This window comes from Apus apus, chromosome 3 (assembly GCF_020740795.1).
Source record: "Apus apus isolate bApuApu2 chromosome 3, bApuApu2.pri.cur, whole genome shotgun sequence".
Classification (NCBI taxonomy): Eukaryota; Metazoa; Chordata; class Aves; order Apodiformes; family Apodidae; genus Apus; species Apus apus.
Genome location: NC_067284.1, coordinates 88327319 through 88341836, shown reverse-complemented (window position 1 = coordinate 88341836; position 14518 = coordinate 88327319). Strand labels below are relative to the sequence as shown.

Sequence of the window (14518 nt, the reverse complement as noted above, 5' to 3'; positions counted from 1 at the left end):
GTTTTGATCTTAAAAACATAGAAAAGAATTTACTGGTGCCGTGAAAGGGGGATAGAGATGATTACCATTTGAGCAGTTTCTTAATGATGGAAGCGGGGGATAAAAGTTGGAGGGCGACTTTGGCATGTCACTCGAAGCAACGTTTTCCACTTTGTTCGGGCCCTCTGTTCGAACACCTTTGGTAGGCGCAAGCGGATTCATTAGGATGCAAGGTGTAACTGTCTCTGTAAATGTCATTTTAATTGTAACAGAACATTTCAGCACAGATTAAGCTTGTGTGCGAAAGGAGAGGATTTGGCTACAATAACCTCACTGTAGGTATGCCATGCTAAAAGCCTTATTATGGCGACTTTATTGGGCTGAAACGTGCATTTGCATGGCAAAATGTGACTTTCATTGAAGCAGATGTCTTGATCACAAATTATCTTACAATGCGCTAGGAAAAAAAAAAATCTTAAAGACTTCTTAAAGTAAAAGCTTTGGGTAATAGCAATTAAAAGAAAATCACTAATGAGTTCGTTCAGCCCAGCTCTTTACTGTTTCAGGACAGTAGCTGCCCACGTTAATTTACGGGGGGTCTATAATACCTACCCCAAATCGAAGCAGGTACCCTCGCTACTAAACAAGTATCTACGCTTTTGCAACGTTCGGCCACTCGACGTGTGTGTCCTTTACATCTAATTTTGGTCGAACGACCCATCTAGGATCCAGGTACTCTTCCCCTCTCCCCGCCCCTTGGCGCTTAAATGTACAGGAATGTTTGGGGTGATTTTTTTTTTTTTTACTCCGAAGTTGTATCTGGGCAGAGAGGGGAGCAGCGATCGCGAGGGCATAAGGAGGGCGACCCGGGAGGGAGCGGAGCGGGCGGTGCATCCCCGGGGACAGGCCGCCCGCCCCCGCCATGCCCGGCGTCTGCGGGGGCGGGGGGGGAGGAGAAGGCGGGAGCGCGCCCCGCAGCAGCGCCGGGTTTAACAGTACATTACTTTTGCCACCTAGCGTCAACATCTTTTCAAGTGATTTGCCGCTGCTTCGCAAACTTTGCTGCGGCTTTATCCCCGGGAAAGGGAGAGAGTGAAGGGAAAGAATCACTTCGTATCGGGTTTACTAATCGGGGGGGCGGGGGGGGCAGCATCTGTCTTGAAATTTGGGATAGCCCGTCGGTAGAGGGGAGAAGTGATATATCACAGCGGATCTTTTAATCTATGAGAGATAGATAGTTGGTCCATTAGCATCCTCTTGCTTATAAAACTGGAAATAAAAAGTTACACGCGCGAGGGCTTTAACCTAGCGATAGGGGAAGAAAAAAAAAAAAAAAAAAAAAAAAAACCCGAGAAAACTTGCCCCCAAATCCTTAACAACCCCCCTTCGGTACCGGGTATTTGTTAAATTGACGTGGCACAGATTTCTCGATTACCGCTGCTGAGCGTGACTGAAAGGCGCCGTGAGAGCCGGCAGGATCCTGCCCACGGCGCTCATTCTTCTCCGGCTTAATTTATGCCACGCGATTCTGTATTGGGGAAATCAAGCAGAAAGCTCCTTTTTCTGCTTTTTTCCTCCCTCTCCCTCTCTCTTTCAGATGCTGGGCTAACGGGGAGACTGTTTAACTTAAGTGTTTCTATAGGAGGCTGTTGTAGTTTAACTCCTGCCCACCAGTAGCTGAGGCGAACAAAGGAGGGACTCGAGGTCTAACTATTCATCCATTCTCTGCACTTTAATTTTCATTGATTTCGAAGACAAGGGGAGCCCTTAGGGATTCTCGCTGAAGGGGGATGACACGCCTTTAGACGCGATCAGCCCCCCAGCCAGCCATCTGCTCCCAACCAAATGGCGCTTTTTCGCTCCCAACCGCGTGTCTCCGCACCGCGCTCGCCCGCCGCCCCCCGCCGTCCCCGCGGTGTTAACCGCGCCCGCGCACCGCCGATCCCCGCTGCAGGGGACGGGCGGCAGGTCCCGCCCGACGCCCTGCCTGGCCGCGCCCGCCCCGCCAGGGTGAGTCGGCGACGGGACCCCCCGGGGGCGGGCGCGGTGCCCAGGGCCCCACCGGGTCGCGGTGACCCCTCACGGCCGGGACGCGGCGGGCCCGGCCCCTCCTGCCAGAGGCTCGCTGGGGCTGGTGGGGCATTGTGCTCTCCTTCCTTGCCCCTAATTGATACCCTTCCCGCAACGCCGGCCCCCTGCTCCTGCCCCGGCGGGGATTTAGTGTCCCGCCGCGCAGCAGCGCGACCGTGAGCTCCCCATCAGCCGCAGCTTTTATTTCTCAGCAAGCCAGATTATGGGAAAAGTCACTTCAAAAGAGGTGGGGGGGGGGGGTCTGTTAATTAGGGAGAAGCGCTGCCATCGCTGGCGCGCAACCCTGATTTTTCCCGGGACGGAGGGCTCCGGGCATATGGCGAACGGTGCCTCGACGGAGGGACGCGTACGTGTGGAGCTATGTGTAGCCGAGTGTGCATAATATTTTAATTAGGTCTATAGTCCCTATGGAGGTATGTGTGTGCGGCTGCCCCTCCGCCGCAGCCCTCCCCGCACGCCCCCCTCACCTGTCCCCCCGGGCCGGGCCGAGCGGGATGGAACGGGAGAGGAGGGCAGGCGGTGGGAGCGGGTGCTGGCGCTGCCCCGGGCCCCGCCGCCGGGTGCCCCGCGCCGAGGGGGGAGCGGGGGAGGGGTACGGAGGTGCCTCGGTGGTGGAGGGGCGCTCCTCCGCCCTTGCCGTATGCGGGGAGGGGGATTAAGAAGTTTAGCGTGTAGGTTAGCCCAAAGTTGCAAAGGCATGTGCTGATTAGAATAAGAAAGGGCAGTCGCGTGGCTCAGCTGGCACACAGCGAGGCCAGATGATAGATAAGCAGCTCCGGGCCTTCCCTCCCCCCAGCCCCCTTTTTCAAATCGCAAATCATCTGCTCCGGCCCTATCCTAGCCCCTCATTTTCATGACAATGGTTGTGTGTTTACCTGTGATCCTGGGACCGACAGGGCATTCCTTTGTCTCCCGAGGAGATTACTGCAGCCAGCTGCTCTCCAACCCTTCCCTGGGCAAATCCCGAAGTGGCCCCTGTATGTGTTTTACCGACTGCACACGAGGAGAAAGCCCCTCTGCCCCGTCCCGTCCCGCTCCTTTGCGCAACTTGTTTGAGTTCGGTCCCTGGCTTGCTTCCGACGTGATTTTGCTTTTGGGAAACTATGAGGGATAAAACTGGTCACTTGTGTGCGTGAGCTGTCGTTGCTTCCAAAGTGGGAAGGGAGAAGAGCTGCATACCCCTGCCGAGGGCGATCCCTGGGGGCAGAGCCGGGGGGGAGGCTCCCGAGGACGAGGGCTGGGGCCCAGAGGAAGGAGGCTTCCCCCCACCTTGCTTTCCCCTGGGCCCTTGGGGTCCTCCCAGGCCAGGTCAGCACACTCCCCCAAAACTTCCCGATGCTGCCCCGGGCCGGGTGGGGCTGCCTTCCCCGGTCTCTGCTCCAGGACACGGCGATTCGAGCGCTCTCGACGCCCGCGTCCCCTCCGGCGAGCAGCTCGGCCTTGCGTTTGGAGAACGGGCCTCTTTGTCCCTCCTCAACTGCAGTGACACAATCTTTGGCACACTAGAAACCACGGATCGCGTTCGCACTAGACTACCTTCCAACCCCAAATATTCCACAATCCTGAGACTCGCCCTGTGCCCAGCACCCTTTCAGGCGAGCCTGGCACCCCCCCTGCAGCTCTGAGGCCTGGCACGTCTTGGCCTGACTGTTAGAGGGCAGGGAAGGAGAACAGTGGGGCTCAGATCATGTACATGGAATAAAAAACGTGATGGCACTTCTCAGAAAAATGTATTACATTTCAGCTATGAGATTGCTCTGGATGGCTGGAATAACTCCCTTCTGCTACCATCTTCAGTAGCAATATTCACTGTGTTCACACTTTCTTATAGCGAAATCCCCTTTTCTCTTTTCCCCGGTTTTATCAATCATACTCTTAGGCCAGAACTCCAAGTAGTAGCTGCAAACTACCCCTCCAGACAGTGGCTGCACAGACCACTCTTCCCCTGTGACAGCCAGCCCAGCGTGCCACTGCACTATGCTGCATTTAATGCATGAAGGTTTTTTCTGTTCCTCTGTGCCCTGCAGCCCCCTTCACACAGTGTGCAGATCTTGAGCACTGTGCACTGGCTGTGGTGCAAAACCTGCTGCTAGCAAAACTGAGGGCAGGGGAGGCATTTTGGTTGTATGTTTCCAGGGCTTCCCGAGCCACTTCCAATTTGCCTTGTTTCTATTTCTTTCCACATCTCTCTATGTGCAGGGAAGGCAGTGGGGGAGGAGAGAGAAGGGAGCAGAAACTCCTCTGCAGAAGGTGATTATGAGAAAGAGGATGGGTATGGATGGGGCGGGCCCGAGCTTTTGGAATTGCTCTCCCCTTTTCTGAGAGCATCTGCCCCGAGACGAACAGATGTGGGCACCTGCGGTGACAGGCCACATATGCTCCATCCTATTCACAGGCATTCAGACACAGCTACAATGGTGAGGCTTTGTGCACACGGAGTCACCAAATATATTAATCTGTGCTCCCTGGAGCACTACTCTGTTTAATTTTTCACCGGCAATAACATCTGATCTAATCCTCCCATCAGCTCTCCCATGTCCTTCTCTACCCCCTGAAAAGATGTGAAGTTATTCAGGTCTCCCTCCACCTGTTGCCCACAGGGTGGAAGCAGGTCACGCTCCCGGCCCACTTGCCACCAGGCCTGTTATTCCGGCCTGTGCTTAGGGATGCACCCCAGGGAAACGGAGCTCCCCTGCCCTGCCGAGCGCCCAGCAGAGCAGAGCCCTTGCCCCCTCCCTGCTGCGGGCCGGGTCCTGCTGCCGCGGGCCGCTTTGTGTGCCCAAGGCCAGCACTGCTCAGCAGGCCGTCCAGCCACGGCTCCACATCAATCTCCCTTGTACCACTCGGGGGTTCTCAAGCACTTTCGGTACGCGACGCTTTCATCTCTCCCCCGTCCCGGCTGGGTTTGTTCGGGGGCACAATGGCCCCTCCGGACCCATTGTAGCCGTACAAAGCCGAGGGAAACCATGCCCCGGGGCGAGGACAGCCGCGGCTCAAACCGGCACGGCCCCCCCAGACACACATTGGGGGGCGGGCAGGGGCAGGGACAGGGGTTGGGGCAGGGGCAGGGGCAGGGAGAGGGGCAGGGGCAGGGAGAGGGGCAGGAGCAGGAACAGGGGCTGGGGCAGAGGCAGGGACAGAGGCAGGGGCTGGGGCAGGGACAGGGGCAGGGACAGGAGCAGGGGCAGGGACAGGGGCAGGAGCAGGGACAGGGGCAGGGACAGGAGCAGGGACAGGGGCTGGGGAAGAGGCAGGGACAGAGGCAGGGGCTGGGGCAGGGACAGGGGCAGGGACAGGGGATGGGCAGGGGCTGGGGCAGGGAGAGGAGCTGGGGCAGAGGCAGGGACTGGGGCAGGGACTGGGGCAGGGACAGGGGCAGGAGCAGGGACAGGGGCAGGGACAGGAGCAGGGACAGGGGCAGGGGCAGGGACAGGGGCAGGGACAGGGGCAGGGACAGGGGCAGGAGCAGGGGCTGGGGCAGGGGCAGGGACGGGGCAGGGACAGGGACAGGAGCAGGGGCAGGGACAGGGGCAGGAGCAGGGACAGGGGCAGGGACAGGAGCAGGGACAGGGGCTGGGGAAGAGGCAGGGACAGAGGCAGGGGCTGGGGCAGGGACAGGGGCAGGGACAGGGGATGGGCAGGGGCTGGGGCAGGGAGAGGAGCTGGGGCAGAGGCAGGGACTGGGGCAGGGACTGGGGCAGGGACAGGGGCAGGGACAGAGGCAGGAGCAGGGGCAGGGACAGGGGCAGGAGCAGGGACAGGGGCAGGGACAGGAGCAGGGACAGGGGCAGGGGCAGGGACAGGGGCAGGGACAGGGGCAGGGACAGAGGCAGGGAGAGGGGCAGGGGCTGGGGCAGGGGCAGGGACGGGGCAGGGAGAGGGGCAGGGGCAGGGGCAGGGGCAGGGACAGGGGCAGGGACAGGGGCAGGGACAGGGACAGGGGCAGGGGCAGGGGCAGGAGCAGGGGCAGGGGCAGGGGCAGGAGCAGGGACAGGGACTGGGGCAGGGACAGGGGCAGGGGCAGGGGCAGGGACAGGGACAGGGGCAGGGACAGGGACAGGGGCAGGAGCAGGGGCAGGGGCAGGGGCAGGAGCAGGGACAGGGACTGGGGCAGGGACAGGGGCAGGGGCAGGGGCAGCGCCCACCCCGCTCCCTCCCGCCCAGCTTCCCGGCCCCCGCGCGCACGCGCAGCCCCACCCCCGGGGGAAGCGGAAGCGCCGGCTCGGGTCAGTGCGGCGGGGCCGCGACCGGCGGCGGGGCGGCCGCCGCGGGGGGCGGGAGGGTCGGTCGGTCGGCCGGCCGGTGGCGCCTGGAGCCCCGGCTCTTGCTCCCAGCGTGGCCCGGGCGCCGCACGGTCTCCCGAGCAAGGGAGTCGGCCCTTGCGTGATCGGCCCCTCCGTGCAGGGCTCTCCCGCGGCAGGCCCTGGCCCTGCCCTCAGCGCGGCAGGTGCCGGGGCCTCCCGCCCTGCCGGCTGTGCGGCAGCCTCCGGCCCTGCCGGCAGCGGGGGCTGCGGGGCTGGCGGGGCGGCGGCACGCGCCGTGAGCAGCGGTGCGTTGCTGCGGGCGCGGTGAGCTGCCGGCAGCGTGGAGCTGCGTGGGGTCCTCCGCCGCCGCAGTGCCCCTCTCCGAGTGTTTGTGTCTGTATGAAACTGGGGGAGGAAACGTTTTTAATTATTTTCAGTTTGTGGATAGATTTCTCTTCTCCTCCGCACCCCCCATGGAGTCATACACTTGCTAGCGCGGTTGAGATCCTGTGGGAACTTTGAAATCTCCGTTTCACACAAGTAACATCAGAAATGAGCATCCGGCTGTAAATTGGTCATCTGTTGCACAGAATGTGCACGTTTTCTGCCCTTGGCAAGCTTAGCATTACAGCTCAAAACATTTTAGTTCCGATTCTAGCAGCTCTATTGAGGTGCCTCTGATGAAAATACTCAAGTCAGGAGATTTTACTCATTCTCTGCTGTCACAGATTAGAGTTTTCCTCTTCTGTTAGTGTTAAGTAACGGGACAGTTGACAGAATATAAACTCTTTATTATGCTTTCAGTGAATGTGTTTGATAGCAATATTGGAAGGCTAGTAATGGCCAAAGTCCTTGCTTAGGTATTTGGGTGTGACCTTGCTATTGATTAAGCTAAACAAGTACTGGTAATAGAAATTTTTCTGATAATCTGTATCATAGACAGGCTTAAATTGTTAGGCAAGAGGAGTGCTTTAAATACAGGTGTGAGGAGGTGGGAAAATATTTCCGTTATAGTATGGCATAGCTGGTAAGTTGTTCACTGCACTTTTTGTTTGAGGTGGGTGGCCACTAATATCAGAGTCTAAACTGAATCATAACTGAAACAGGTTTTCTGAGAATAAAGGTTTTAACCTCAATTTTTCATTGGAAGGTCCTTTAAAATAAAATGGTGCTGTGGTAGAGGAAATTGATGCAGTAGTAGAGGAAAAAGCACATCTAACGTAGAAGCGCTGCCAAACTTCTGTACATGGAGATTTCTAGAAATAAAAATGGAGGTCATCAGCAGTTTCATCCCACAACTAACTCTCTCTATGGAATGTGTACATTGGTTCATTTAGCATGCTTGTAAGTTCTGTCTCAGAATTTGGAGACTCTTTTTCAATCTTTTGGTATTCTGTAAACTGAAAATAGGCTTACTCCTTTTTTAATCTTCTATCTAATGTTTGCGTGTGAGTCCTTTAAAATACATTGTTTCAAATTTGCTGTGCATGTTGGAAATCCCATTCAATATATAAACTTTGCTATTAATGATGGATTTGTAGATTCACAAAATGCAGATAAACCTCATTCTTCAAACAGGTCTCGAAAATTATGTCTTCAAATGACAGGGCAGTAAACTGGATAGAATTTCTGCTTCAAAGCTGAACCAATATTGCCAAAACCATTGCAGTAGAGGTATTGCAACTGGTGCTGTGTCAATGGGCTACTATCTGTAAGCTCAGTTACAAGACTGATTTCCAAAGTTGCTGACTTCAACTGAAAGTGTTCAGATCCTGTTAGTGTGAAAATCAAGCCATCGACTCCTCTGTTGCACCCTGTCAGCCGAGATGTTATAAAGTGTTGGTATGGTTTGAGGGGGCCCAGGCTGACTTCATGGTATCAATATGAGGACCTCAGGAGAGGGTCTTTATGACCCTGAGTGACTCGGGGGGCAGAACAGAGAGAGGTCAATATTCCCTCCTATTTTGTGCCATACTCTATAAAAAGCCAGGATGACCAGAAGCCCTCCACCACCCCTTTCCTCTTCCCTTCTTCCTTGCTGTTTCACTGTTCAGAGGTCTGGGAGAGAGGCTCCTGCTTTCCCATCAACTCGCCATGTGCTCTGCATGATCCAAATACATCAGGTGCTGGGAAGATCTGTGGACCCTTTTCCCAAGTCGGCCCTGCCGCAAGGGATCTTTGGACATTTATATCTGTGATCACTGAGATGGGGTTTTGTATATAATTTTATATTTGTATATTTGTTCCTCATCCCATGTGTTACTATCCCACCTTTCTTCTAGTAAATCTGTTCCAATTTTAACTTCCAACCTTGAAGTCTCTCTTCATTATTCCCCCTTTATCTTTCCCTTGGGAGCATGGAGGGGAGTAACAGAGAACAAATGTGTTCTCTGGTTTTTGGTTCGCACTGAACCGAGATAAGCATTTTGTTATATCTATAATTGGTTTTCTACCAATGTGTACTTTTCTGTATTTTACGCTAGTAGTCTGAAATTTTTAAAGTCATAGTAATGAAAACCTTTTGGTACCTGCAATTTTCACTGATATAAAATCAGATGTGGAGGGCAGGGTGAATGGGCATTTAAGTCCAGTTCGTTGATGGGAAGAAAACTAGTTCAAACTGTTTAAAGGCCAGGGCAACACAACAAGCTATTAGCAAAAGCAGAAAAATAACTGTGATTTTCAAGCTGTTTGAGTCTTTTTTTTTGTTGTAGATTTTAGTTATGTTTCTCAGTATTGGCAATTTAGAATGTTGTTTTTCTTCTTTCAGACTGCTGTGAATTTCAGTGATCGCCATGGGCATTAAAGGTTTGCAGGGGTTTGTGGCAAGAGTTTGCCCCGATGGGTGCAGAATGGTCGATCTGAGAGAGGTGGCAGAAAAACATCGCATCGATCATCCTGGTTTCCCGCCTGTTATCGTAGTAGATGCCATGTGTTGTGTTAAATACTGGTACTCACCAGAATCTTGGGTCTCTGGTGGCCAGTGGCGAGAGTACCTCGCCAGTTTAGAGGATTTTATTAAAGCTTTTATGGCAGCTGGTATCCAGTTGGTGTTTTACTTCGACGGAGTGGTAGAAGAGAAAAAGAGAGATGAGTGGATCAAACGGAGATTGCAGAATAACAGGGAAATAGCCAGAATATTTCAGTTTCTCAAGACTCACAGGAAACAACCAGGGCGAGAAATGTTCATGATTCCTTCAGCTTTGCCTACTTTTACACGTTTTGCCCTGAAGTCACTTGGTCAAAAAACAGTGTGCACATTGCAAGAGGCAGACTTCGAGGTGGCTGCGTATGGTTTGCAACATAACTGTATAGGAATTCTTGGGCAAGATAGTGACTACCTCATCTATAATACATGTCCCTACTTTTCCATTGAGAAGCTCCGTTTGGACAGACTGGTCACTGTTATGTACTCTCGAGAAGATCTTTGCCATACATTGGGTCTTAGCTTGACACATCTCCCTCTCTTTGCTTGCTTGGTTGGCAATGATGTTGTTCCAGAAAGATTATTGGAAGGCTTTTGGCATAAATGTTTAGTCAGCAGTCCTCACAAGAATAACAGCTACAACAGAAGAGCAAACATACTTCTAGCTGTAGCAAATTACATCTCAAAAGTTCCATGTTCATACAGCAGCCTGAGAAACTTGGAAGAGATGCTACCTTTGGGATCAGACAAGACATTACTTTGCAGAGGAGTGGAATCCTATCTTTTGCCAGGGCAGCAGTCTCCATGGATTCCTCCCAACTTAACAAATCGCCAAAAGTTCTCCTCTCAACAACAAACAGCGATGTGTCAAGATATGGAAATCTTTCAGGTACCTTGTTTTTTAAAGCTGAATGGTCGCTTTATTGCTATGATGATGTGTTGAAAGTTGGTAATGAGCACACCAAACCTACTGATTTACATTTCCTTGAGCAAAATCTTTTGTTGGTTAAATACAGTCATGGTTAGGACTGTCGCATGCATCAAGATGAAGGTAGATGAAGCACGTTTAATTAGAAGTGACTCCTCTTTTTGAAGTTCAGGCAGGTCAAATAACAGAGAGCAGCTCCTGAGGTACTTCCCATGCATTGCATGATACAATGACTTGCTTTTTACTATGAGAACCCACAGATCAGTTAGAGCAGGTTAGCGGTCTGCTTGGCTGTGCCTGGCACATACAGCCAAGGTACCAAAGGGAGCTGTGCTAAGAAAGCAGGAGTTGAAACTGCTCTTGTGGAGGAGATGAGGAAATTTCCTATAAATCTGTATTTTGTCGGTTTTGAATCAGGTTCATTATTCTTCAGATTAATTGTCCCTAAATGAACCAAAAGCACTTCCAGTGCCTTGTTAATCCTTAAAGTGAAGGGTTGCACTAGCAAGTTTCATGCATGGCTTCCCAGATGGGCAGAGGTGTGCTTGTGTTGGACTAAGAACCGACACAGTCAGATTGGGTCACTCTGAGGGATTGGGTAAGGATTAGCTAGGGTAGCCTACCTGGCTGATTGAAAATTGGGCTACCTTGCATCAGAGTTTATGTAGTAGTAGTAAGTCTAGAGTACAAATCTGTAAATTCATTGAAATTAAGACATCGTATTGAGATTTAATAAAAAAACCCCTATATGAGGTAGTGTATTTTAGACCCTGTATTAGCTATCTATTACTCCCTATCTTGTTAGGTATCTGTAGACTTTAAATAGTCTGGTTTTTTGTCTGTCTCTTACTTGAGCATTATTATAAAAATTATTTTTATTTTTCCTCACATTAATCTGAAGTAATACTGTAATTGACATTTTTCTTTTCTAAAATTACTCTGAAACATTTAAAAACTACATTGTAACCTATGCAATGCTCGTTGCAGTTAAGTTGTGGGTGTATTTGGGGGTTTTTATTAACCACACATTGATACAACACGTCACTTTTGATTGCAGTAGTTAAATAGAAGCATTATTTTAAAATCCAGCCACTCTACATCCTAATAAAGTGTTGAAAAATACTGTTTATGTTTGAAGTGCAAAGAAAATAAGCCAGAATGTAATTATCTAGGTTGGATTATGGCCAGGACAGTAGTGGTAATATCCTAACTTCTTAAGAGAATGTACCATGCTGTCTTTATGACAAGTGGCCATTATTTCTTGGCTTGAGCTTTCATTTGAAGGGTTGCAGTCTAGCATCATGCTGAGCTACTTATGTAATGAAATAATAATGTTTAGAAACTTTATTGAAGAATGCCTCACTGTTGTTGCATAAATCCTATGTGAAGCCAGACCGTGGGCCAAGGAAATTACAGTTGAAGTTGTAGACATGTTAGTTCATGTTTTGGTTTTGTTACAGGTGTTTAAATATTTGCATATGAAATGTGTGTGTTTTCCTTCATATTTTGAAGCCTATATGTTGTTCTTCTTACCTTGCACATAATATGAACTGCACACAGAGCCCACTTCCAACCTTGAGGACAGCCTCATGTTGCTGCTTCACTCAGAAAGAAGAGCATAGTTTTCTAGCTGACTGTAGGTGTAAATCAGAAATATTTTTCAATATACAGCATTGAGTAAAGCAATACTTTTGAAATCAGCTTGTTTGTTTTTTTTTTTCAATACATAAAGATCTGTATATTATTGACAAGTCAGTAGAAACTAGTCTTTTCAAATTATCTGTGACAGTGGTTTTGCATGGCAGTGATGACAGTGATTTTGCATGATGACACAGTTCAATGTTTCATTCAAGTCATGCTTGGAAATACTTAACTCTTTAGTTTTGTTTTATACAGAAGTAGATTTGGGTGATTACATTGTTTCCATATATTAGGAATACTGAACTATTTCTTCCAGGGCAACCATTCCTTTATTGCTAAAAGAAAATTCTCTGTTGATTGGTGTTGTCCACAGAAGCCTATCGTTGATTTTGTGGGAATTTCTTTTGAAAGTATGACACTTCGGTGGAATTAGTTTTGATCAGTAATGACCCAGTGATTGACTGCAGCTTTGGCCTGCTAAGTTCCCAGGTCTGCTGATCCTGGTATTCTGCAGAAACGGTGAATTTGGCACTAGCCGGTGGTCTGGTAATTCCCAGTGAGAGAGGCTGAGATAGCTCTTAGGACAGCACAACCCAAATAATACAGGTAGTGTTGACATATGCAAGGAATGCAGAGCAGAGAAACTTGAGCACCTGCTCAACATATGGCATGGGTCCAGGAGAGTTTATTAGTGGCAACTCTTGGAAATAATTGGCTCCGCTCAACTGTTTGAATGCACCTATAGTTTCAGTCTGATATTGTGAAGTAGAAAGTCTGTCTGTCTCTGAACTTGGCCAGTCCAGGTTCCAAATGCCTCAGAGCAGCTTTCTTGCTTCTGCATCTAAGCCGTTCCAGACTAGCAGTCCCTGAGGCTTCTTGCAGCTGGCTGCTGTAGCCAGATGTATCTGCATCCACTGCGTGGTTAATATGCTGCCTGGGTGATACTGTAATTTCTTTTCAGGAACAGCCTGCAGACCTGGTTTTCCTCACTAGAGTAGATTGTATTTCTCCTCTTGGAGAAGAGCTATTGCCAAGTAAAAGTGTGGTGAAGCTAAAGTATTCTAATTCTACCATAATGTGAACTATGCAAAGTCAGATCAGGGAGGAAATGGAGCTGCCTTATGTAGTGCATCTTGCAGTAAAATAAAAAGGTTGGGTTTTGGCATGCCTTCACTCACTATTTAAAGAGGAAAGATGTGTTTTCAGGTAAGTCAAGAAGGGCAGCTCATTTTTCTATGTCTGAATTCAAAATTACTTTTAAGAAGAATTACTCCCTAAAAAGCTGTCATTAAAGACCCCAAGTTTTAAGAATTCAAGGAGGGGCTAAGAAAGGCAATGATGAGTTTCCAGGGGGTTCCTGTTCACAAAAGCATGGGTGTCTGAAAGTATGCTATACTGGTGTTATTTGAAACAGCACTTGTTCCCCCGCTGGTCATTCTCTCCGTTTCCACTGCTAGAGAAAGTAGATTCCCTCGAAAAGTGAATACATTTTATTACTTCTTGATCCTTCTTGATTTGGATATAATGCCTTCTTCTTTCTTTGAACAAACAGTTAGCTAAAGAACAGCATATCCGATCTGAAAATTACGCAATCTTCAATATCCTGAGTAATGGAGAGATTAAGTGCAGCAACTCTTTGGAAGATGAATGTGATACAGAGATTCCTGGACAGGCACTTATCTACCGCCCTGCTCGTCAGCATATTTATTCTGTCTTGTTGGAATCTGGAAAAGGTAAGGATTAAATCACTTACACTGTTATTCAAGAATATTTTCAATTCTAAAATGTGAAATCTTGAATTAATTTTGTTCAGTGGCTACCTCAGCGTGGGATTTAGGATAGAAGCTAGGAAACAGCTAGGAAAACGTGACAATTAAGTTGCTCTTTTTCTACATGCTCTACAATGTTCGTGCTTTTAAAGAAATTTTTTAAAATTAAGGGTTTTTTTCCTCATTAAATGGGAAGTGGTGGAAGTTGTTAATGACCAAAAGATTGAGCAAAACACTGACATTTAGAAGATTTTAAAAGTGTGAGAGAGTATAAAACGTTATGTTGCTTTGATAAGTGTAGCTGCTGACAGATTAGTGAGTTGTATTATACTTGTAGTGCACTATTAGAGTTTTACCTTCTGTTGATTTTAAGTCTGCCATTTTAAGAATATAAGAGTTTACAGAGTCAATTGGAGAGAGTACTGAAAAGCTCAACACTTATCATGTATATCTGTGGTTTTTCATTTTTCAGCCTACTGCCTTTAAATTTTGCAATTATAACTTGGTTGGGTTTTATTTATTCCTCTAAGCAGCGGGATATTAATTGAAGTTTTCAGAAACACCCAGTCCAAGACATCTAATTAACAATTGTTGCTGAGAGATGGTGGGGTAGTAGGCAGTGTTACAGTGTTTGTAGTACTCAGATGAAGATTAGAATTGAAACACAGAAACATTAATTTAGAATCTTATTGAAAGTGAAATTTGGATGTGAAAAAGATCTTATTTTAAGAATATTATTTTAGATTAAAACCACAGATAACGTATTATTTGTTCTCAGTTCATGCTTCAAATTCAAGAGGTAATTTTCTAAAGTAAATCATAGTGCACCCTCAATCCTTAACCCTTCCAGAAAGGTAGGTAGAGTGTGTCTACATGGGCAACCCTATTAAGTCTGCATTTTTAGTGCATGTATCTACCTTTAACTGCTTTAACTAAGTCA

At 49.1% G+C, this 14518-nt stretch overlaps 1 protein-coding gene across 4 annotated transcripts in view; it reads left to right on the top strand.

Moving 5' to 3' along the window:
• The first annotated feature begins 6256 nt into the window (after nt 1–6256).
• FAM120B (family with sequence similarity 120B) overlaps nt 6257–14518 on the top strand; it is a 58402-nt gene continuing 50140 nt past the window's right edge. For 2 of the 4 annotated variants that reach the window (XM_051614346.1, XM_051614343.1), the window contains exons 1-3: nt 6597–7658; nt 9085–10129; nt 13362–13542. In XM_051614346.1, the coding sequence (XP_051470306.1) occupies nt 9110–10129; nt 13362–13542 (1201 nt within the window). In that variant the 5' untranslated portion in view covers nt 6597–7658; nt 9085–9109. Of the gene's footprint in view, nt 6297–6596; nt 7659–9084; nt 10130–13361; nt 13543–14518 lie in introns of those variants that run through there. The other 2 variants (XM_051614344.1, XM_051614345.1) reach the window with 2 other exon arrangements.